This window comes from Terrapene carolina, unplaced genomic scaffold (assembly GCF_002925995.2).
Source record: "Terrapene carolina triunguis isolate 2854851 unplaced genomic scaffold, T_m_triunguis-2.0 Scaffold58, whole genome shotgun sequence".
Taxonomy (NCBI): Eukaryota; Metazoa; Chordata; order Testudines; family Emydidae; genus Terrapene; species Terrapene triunguis.
In genome coordinates this window covers 74,015,571-74,024,374 of record NW_020664409.1, presented here as the reverse complement: position 1 = coordinate 74,024,374, position 8,804 = coordinate 74,015,571, and the positions used below count along the sequence as shown (strand labels likewise).

At 41.3% G+C, this 8,804-nt stretch overlaps 1 protein-coding gene across 1 annotated transcript in view; it reads left to right on the top strand.

Annotated features, from left to right (window-relative positions):
- The window catches only part of CUNH8orf37 (chromosome unknown C8orf37 homolog), a 17,250-nt gene extending 9,612 nt beyond the window's left edge, over nt 1-7,638 (top strand). Inside the window, exons 5-6 of the mRNA XM_024202215.3 lie at nt 1,704-1,799; nt 6,165-7,638. Coding sequence (XP_024057983.2) covers nt 1,704-1,799; nt 6,165-6,324 — 256 coding nt within the window. The 3' untranslated portion in view covers nt 6,325-7,638. The remainder of the gene's footprint in view (nt 1-1,703; nt 1,800-6,164) is intronic.
- The last annotated feature ends 1,166 nt before the right edge of the window (nt 7,639-8,804 follow it).

The window sequence follows — 8,804 nt, the reverse complement described above, 5'->3', positions numbered from 1 at the left end:
GTTTAGACTGAAGTTTTCCATGCTGAATGTCTGCCTCAGGCTGATTTTTTTTTGTTTTTTTTTGTTTTTGTTTTTACGTTTAGAAAAATTAGTTTAGCCATTTCTGAGAACAAGGGAAAATAACTTTTTTTAATATTTGGCAGAACAAGTTCACCATTTTGTTGAGCTCTAATGCCTCCATAATTCAGAGCAGGGTCTCGAAATGTTTCTGGGGGTGGGGAATGGTCCCGGTGGGGTCAGAAAGGTACCTTTGCTGCCCCTGTAAACATGCACCCAAATCTGCCAGGCACCACAACTGAGATCAGGGAGCCTCTCTCCTGTGCTCTTATTGCTCCCCTGCTGGTGCCCAGGCAGTGTGGAAGAGGAGTCAGCCTGTTTCGAGAGCTGAGGAATGAGAAGCAGAGGGAAGAGCCAGGGATAAGAAATGGGGGAATGGGGACCCTGCTCCAGGGAGGGGAACAGGGGCAGATGGAGATAGAAATAGCACCCCTGGGAGAGGAAGACATGGTTGGGGACTGGGATAGAAGAGTCTCCTCCAGAACCTGGAGCAGAACCCAGGAGTCTGAATTCCCTACAGACCTCTGCTGTTAGCCAACATGTGTGAAGCCTGCTGACAAAGTATGTGTCTCATCCTCCTCTTGTGGCTGTCCTGCAGATAACCACCTTAAACTATTACTATCACCAGTTAGTTATTCTGTTAGCTCAAGTGAGAGTGCTCTGTGCTGTATGTCTAAAGATTCCAACCGTGGAGGTCAGTATGGGTAGAATTTGTTTGTTCAGCTTGCTTTAAAAAAAACAGTAAATTACATGCAAAAAACTGTTAGGAGAACGTTATGGTTGTCAAGTCAAGCATTTATTTATTTCTATTCCCATTCAGTGTATGGTCCCATACCTTATTTACTGTGTACCATCCAAATCTGCACTGAATACAGAATTATTAATTCCTTTACAGACTTTTTTAGACACTTAGCACCATTGCATCTGAATGCTTCACAAACATCAATCTTTACAACACCCTTGTGAGGGGAGGTGGTGGTATTCTCATTTTTACAGATGGGGAACTGAGACACAGAGCGATTAAGACCAACATTATCAGAAGTGTCTACCAATTGTAAGTGCCCAACTTGAGACACCTAGGGTCTGATTTTTCAGAGACATTAGAATTGCATGGCACTTTGTATGTTTAAAGCACAACTCCCATTTACATCAGTTGTAGCTCTGAGTGCTCAGCACTTCTGCAGATTAGGCACCCAGAAAATGAGGAACTCACAGTAGCCACCTGTGCAATTTTTGATTTAAGGGATATACTCAGCATCACAGAGGAACTCTCTGGCAAAGGCGGGCATAGAATCCAGGGAAGCGTTTTGTTTCCTTAGCCATGAGACCATCCCTTCTCTTCCTACAATCCCGTGCCTCATTCACTACACATCTTCCACCTTCACCCTCCAAATGAGGCAGGAGTTGAGCCAATAGCCTACATAAACTATATTAACCTAGTTAGTTCCCAGCGCACCATCCAGCTGGTGCACTGAATGTGGCAGTGGAAAGTATGGTATGGGCTCATGTAATTAAAACATGTAGAATGTCTGTGCATGAGAGGGCACCTTAGTTCTGGCATTTTGTAACTTTTGAGTACTTGATTTTGAAATCTTAATGTATCTTTGTAATAAATCACTGATATTTGATTATTTTACTTTGAACAGAACATGTGATCAGCTACGTTGTACTGCCTGTGACTTCCATGTGTCTCATTACAATGACTACCAATGGGATAAGTCATGTGATTATCTCTTTTTCAGGTATGCCTCAGGTAGACTTGAAATTAGTATTTGGGGGGTAATATGCTTATCAAAAATGTACATTTTAATAGATAAAGAGCCATATTTATTGCTGGCATAATCAGGTGCTGTTCCTTGTAAATAGTGTCACTTTCACTAGTGATGAATTTGGCCTCTTGTGTTCTACTGCAGTATGTCTCATTTATGAATAAAGTAAAAGTATGACTGTCCTTATGTATATTTGCCACCATGTTTTGGGTGACATAAACTGACAGAAGCAATAAGTCTTTTTTCTCTCCACTGTTAAGTACTGTGCTCATGCTATGTATATAAGCTGTTCAGTGAGACTTAAACAGTTTAAAAGCCTTTGTTTTAAAAATGCAGAAGCTTGACTAAATGCAAGGCTTTCCATGGGGAAAAAACCTTGGACCAATCACTTTCAAAATATTTTTGTTGTTGTTGTTAAATTGTGGTATTTCTCCCTCTCCCCCACCACAATGCGGATTTGAAGTCCCTGAATTTATCCTTTAGCCACTTTGACTTCTAATTTCTCTAAAACCTTTCCTAGGTTGGATTGTAATTACAAATAAGAGGTTTATTCCTGATTTATACAGGGAATTTTAATACAGTGCATTCCATTTATTTTGATAAAATCTGTTTTGATCAAAAGTTTGTTCTCTTAAAATACATTGATCGGGTTAATTGGATGTTCAGATTGTTTGTGTGAACACCAGGGGGTGTATTGTAGCTTGTAAAGAACACTAACACCTTATAATAATAACACATTAGTTAGTCATCTTGTTATTAATAGTCTCTTCCTTGTTCTTTCTCTGATCCTAAGAATTGACAGAGAGACCCTTGTTTTTTTTATTAATACAAATTATTAAAAATACTCTGCACTGATAAGTTTTTGATATGACTCTTTGGTAACTAGAGAGTTTCATGAACTAAAGGGCAGAATGTATATTATTTAATGTACAAGTTATTCTGTTCCTGAGATTTTGAATGAATAAAATAAATAATCTAATCAAGTGAAAGGCATTGTTATCAACTATTTCTAATTTTGATTAAAATGTGTAATCCTCAACATGATGTTCAGCAATTTAGGCTAACCTGGAATTAACAAAGCAAATTAGGGGATTAAAAGTGAGAATGAACCAGTTACGTACCAAGCGGAATAGACAGAGGACAGATATACTTAGGGCATGTCTACACTACAGACTTAAGTTAACATATGTCAGGTTGACTTACAGTCACCACAGTAATTACTGCAGAGGCTGATGTCCACACTACCCTTCTTCTGTTGGTGGTGTGCCTCCTCACTAGGAGAGCTTCCACCGACGGAAGAGGGATAGTGTGGGAGGCTGAAAGCCAGGACTCTCAGCTCCCTACTGGGAACCAGCTCCCCCACCCCACCCCTAAGCTTCTTGGCTCCCCACTCCTGGCTGGGAGCAAGGGACAGCCTCCTGGGCTTCTCGGCCTCCCCATAGCAGGGAATGAGGAGCCTCCAGGCAGCATCCCCGCTGGGAGTGGGGGGCAGCCGCCTGGGCTTCTCACTTCCCTACTCCTGACTGGGAGCAGGGGGCAGCTGCCTGGGCTTCTCGGCTCCCTGAGTAGGGGGCCTCTGGGCAGCAGCCTGGCTGGGAGCTGGGGGCAGCCAGGCTCTAGCTACCTGGCTTTCTTGTCAATTTCACAAAACTGAAATTGACAAGAGAGCCAACAGCCCATATAAGTAAGGCAGTGTCTGACACTGCGTCGCCCTGACTACACCGCCATAAGCTACACCTCTCATGGAGGTGGAGTGATGATGTCAGTGTAGCAGGGCACTTACATCGGCGGGACAAGACTGTAGTGTGTACACTGACATCATTAGGTCGATGTAAGCTGCCTCACATTGACCTAGCTATGTAGCATAGACCAGGTCTCAGATATTTGATTACATTCACTTGCAAACACAACCAGCTGTCCAATTTTTTGAATATTAATATTAGACATGCCTGGTCTGTTAAAAAACATGTCATAGATCTTGTAATAATGCTTACTCTGTAACATCACTCTGTTAAACAGAGAGCTCTGATGACAATAATCCTATATAATGTCTCTTTAAACAAAAGCTCACTCTTGTAATGATTGTTTTGTTTCTCATATTTACATGGCATGGATTTGTAAACCTGTTAATCCTTCCTAAATAAATAGTGTAAAATTGAGATGTAAAGGATGGGCAAGTAAGTGAGTAAATAAGCAACTACCCCACTGTTTTTAGTTCTCAAATTTCTATCTAAACATTTTTATTGTGCTCATCAGTGCAGTATTTGAACATCTGTAAGGGCAGCAGATGAAGGATTAATGGAAAAAGCAGGCTAAATGTCAGTCATGGTTAAAACATTAAGTTTACACTTGCTTTTTGAAATAGTTATTTCAAAATATACTGGTCCTTTGGCCTCTTCATTTGCATTGCTGGATGCTAGCGTAGAAGTAACTTGTGACTTGATGTTCTCCCTATTGTCTATCCGTCTGTATTATGAGATGTGATCCCTTTTGCCTTCTACCCTGCTCCTCCATCCCTATCCCTTTCACCACAGACCCCATAGTGATTAACTTGCATATGCTATTTCCTGACAGCAGAATGTCACTGTGCATATGGATTCATTTATGATACAAGTGAACCAGTTAAAGATACTTAGAATAGGATAGCTGATACTGTATGAATCTAAACTAAATGGATACTTATAACACACTTCAGATTCACTCTCTAGACCAGATTGACCCCTCCCTAGGTTATTCCCAAGTAGGGGAGCTAATACTACATTAGTCTACTTGGTATTTCTTTCTGATTGATATTTTGGAGGATGGAGTTCCCTCCTCTGCAGAACCAGCAGAGAACTAAGCCTAAAAAAACTTCAGGTTTCAATACACCTGCAAACAATAGTGACAGTACACTGAGACCTTTACTCAGGAAAGCATTCTATTCAAGACAGCACTTCAGCACATGCTTGAATCCCATTAAAGGTAATGAGACTTAAGTGCACACTTAATGTCTAGCATGTGTTTAAGTATTTTTCTGAATTAAGGCCCAAGGCTTGTTTCATGACCTACTATCTGGCCTGAGTGCAGGAATGGCTGTTATTGCACTGTACTGTCCCTGTGGTTGCTGATCCATAATCTCCTGTCTCCCTGGGGGTTGTATACTGCAGAGGAGGAAGAGCAAGCGAGATGCTCTGTCCCAGTCAGGATTATACATCATTCGTGTTTCTTGCAGATTTTTTTTTTTTGGTGGGGGGAGGGAACTGCAGAGAGTGGCTGTCTCCCTTCCCCTCACCTCACCTTCGCTCCCTCCCCACCACAGACCTCAGTGTGCATAAACCACCCACGGAAGGGATCGACTTAACCACAGTACAAAATGTTCCTTTTCTTCCAACTGATGTCACTAAAAACAGTGTAACAGGAGGGGTTTGACCCAATAGTTTGCCTTCTTGAATTTTTATATGCTAGAACGTTGTGTTGCTCTAGTAACAAAAAAGTTAGCGTGACCTGTATAAACTTCAGAGCAGCCCATGGCTGATTTAGCCTATAACTCATTATTAAATCAGAGATGCTATTGCATTATAACATCAGTGCTTACCATGAAGGTGATTTAAAGATTGCATATAAAAAGGAGACTGGCCTGTTAAATAACTTCATTCAGCATTGCGTGGGGACTTTATAGTTACTGTAGTCAAAGCTCCTACAATGACAGTCCATTAACTGACAGGGAACTGGTTCTGAGGGCAGCAGTGCTGCATTTACTGGGGGGGCCTGTGTGCTTCTGGTCCTCCTTCAGGTAAGGAAGAGGATTTTCAGCAACTGCTCTGGCACCACAACCACTACACATGTTCTTAAATTGTATGTGATTTCTCACTTCAGATCTCATGATAGTAGAAGAAGGAGGCGAGGAGAGGGAAAAACAGTCTTGGGAGCTTGTGGGTTGGAAGAAGATAAGTAGATGTAGGCAACAGAACCAGGAGCCCGTTGAGTAGCTGGAGAGGAGTAACACTGCTGTTCTCATTGGCAGTTTCCTGCATGCATATAGACTGCCATAGAAGCAAGAGCTGTCCAGCAATCACATTAAAGTGTAATGCACCTAGGATGCTAAAAATGTGCGTAAAAAAACCCCAGATGTAATAAGGTGTCTTTCTTAAGCTAGTCTGTTAGAGTGGTTTCAGCAGAATTGGTTTCAGCAGAATGCATGGGCTAAGATCTTTTCTCAGCTTCACACACAACTCCCGCTAAAGTCAGTCCCGGTGTACGCACATCCAATGTCAGAATTTGGCCCCATAGTGCTAAGTGCTTATTTTATAGAAAAAAACTAACTCACATGATACTAAAGTGAACTTATTTGATTGACAGGAATAACATGCCTGAACTCAGTAAATTAAGAGCAAAGATGATAAAGAAGAAGGGATCACGGGCTTATGCTTGTCAGTGCAGTTGGAGATCCATTGATGAACTAACTGACCTCCGAACAGACCGGCAGCTTCGTTGGGTCTGTGGTAAACATGTAGAATGAAGTCTTCTCACATGTTTGGTATGCGTTCCTGTGTGAAAACAGACTTTCAAGTCAAACTGACTTCCTTTTAGCATGCATTTCCCACTCCATTTTCTGAGAACAGAAAGGAACCTGAACATGTTATCTAGAGCTAGATAGTGACACTGAATTCAACACTGAACATTTTTCCTCTCACTGTAACTGTCTCATGAATTAAGGGAATTCATAGAGGAAACAGTCAGTTTGGAGGCCTTCTGTTCCCTAGAGTGCCAGCTACAGGTGACATTAGAAGTGTCAATGATAAGTGGGCTTGAAGAGCCCCTCCCCTAGTGCCAATGGAGGGAGAAGAAGCCAATGAAACCAAATGGGGCACAGAAAAAGGGAAGAGCAAGAGCCCCTAGGCACAGCCCCCTGAGCCAGCAGAAGTCTGTACAAGATCTTTGACTCCGTGGAGTTGGGGAGCAGCCATGCCCTATGGCACTTTCAGAGATGGGTGGATATCTGCATGGGAATTAATGCTCCTCCCCCCACTCTGCCTGTAGCCTTATGCAGGGGTGGCAAGGTTTGCAGCCCAGGGAATGAGTAGCAGTACAGATCCAAATGGATGAGAACAAGACCAGCTGTCACCACACAGGGCTTCACTTTCCTTTACCCTCAAATCCCCAAGAGCTGCAGATTTTGGAGACGCCAATCCAAGCTCCTTAGTACTCAATACTCTTTGGTTTCCTCAAATCCCTTTGTCCAGAGTAAGACATTCCGTGGAGACTCAGAGGTTTACCACTTAGTTTCTTGGCCTGGTCTCTCCTTGCTCTTTTGGTTTCACTGCAGGGAGGGGACAGTATGGCCCTGAATTATTTAACAATATTCAATAAGATAAATTGGGGAAATATTAGCTCTGCAACAGTTAACAAAGATGCTCACATTTAAGAGTGCAACAAGATATATCCCAACTGTCCTCGTGTTTGGGTTTTTCAGTTAAAAGCTTCATGTCAGAAATATTCCACCCCCCAAAAGTGTGACTTGCCCATTGCATTCCCCCTTAAAACAGGTCCCAGTATCATGTTAGTTGATGAGATGTTTTGATTTAATATTAATGTCATAGCAGCTAATAAGCCCTTGTTTTCTTCACTACCTGCATATTTAAAATATGCACAAGTATTATGTATGGCTTGTTTTGTTTCAGCACTGGAAATTATCATATTGAAAAATGGACTATAGTTCAGTTTCGGCAAAGGGGACGGGATCATTTCATACAGTGATGTAAAAGAAAATGGAATGAAAACACTGTACTGAAACTATTTTTACTATTCAATAAAATAGTATTCTAAGGATTAATTCAGAGTTACTTGATGTATGCAATTCCACGTATACAAAGTGGTAACTGGTTTTTAAAACACCTGTCATACTTTAATTACATCAGGAGAAATATGAGGAGCATTTTGCAATAAGCAGATGAATGAAGTAACTCAAAAAGATTGGAAATTACTGTCATTAATTTCTTGGGAGGGTTGTAATTAAGAAATCCTCTTAACCAATCTTATAATAATTGTCATGAACCTAAAGTTCTGGATAGGTGGTTCTAATAAATGTAAATATTCCCTTATTAGCAAGGAGAATTTTCTTGGCTCTTCTGATGATGCTGTATAGTCATCTTCATCTAACTACTAAAGACAGTCTTTTCACATCCTTGGCCAAATTGTCTGTGGTATTTTGGTTGCAAGTAAAATTTGCTAAGTTTTCTGCTGCGTGGCCCTGCTGTAGATTTGATCATTCGGTCCTTAGAAAAATTTCCTAAGAAAACTCCTAATGAGTGTGTATCATCTGCAAGTTCACTGGTATTTCAAGAACTGCAGGTTCCAGAAAATAGGCAAACCTAGAGATCAGTTGATGAACTAGTTCTGAAACAGCTGTTAGAAAGACAACTCTGCTTACCTGACAACCCAATATGAAGAGCTTCACCATCCTCGGTTTGGATTTGTAAGGGGTAAGTATTCCTGGGTTTTCTTCAGATGAGCTGAGTGATTTACAGGCTTAGAGAATGCTAGGTGGGGTTGGGGGTAAGAAGAAACCTACAATCAAACCATGATTTATTGAAGAGTTCTTTAGGAGAAGGAAACTACTTTCCATGCTTCCTCTAGAGGGAGTTCAGGTTAGCTCTGCATTTCAACAAGTGATGAGTTGCTTTGGTTTTGTTTGCCTAATTCAAAATGATTTTAGAGGAACTTCCCCTAAGTCTTTGTTACCTAGTATTTGGAAGGCACCTCTCCTATATGGAACCAAATATTCAAGACTTTTGTTTCTGATAATGATATGCAACATACACAGCTATTAAGCTGAACTAGTAGTAATGCTCTGGGAGATGTGGGTTTGCTGACTGGTCTCTTGTTTTCAGATTCAGCAACACCTCGCAGGGAGCTCAATGAGTGAAGCTAAGCCAGTAATGAACAGGGAACCCAAGTCACTGCTTTCAGAGCTAGCAAGCAGAAACAAGGAAAAATGAT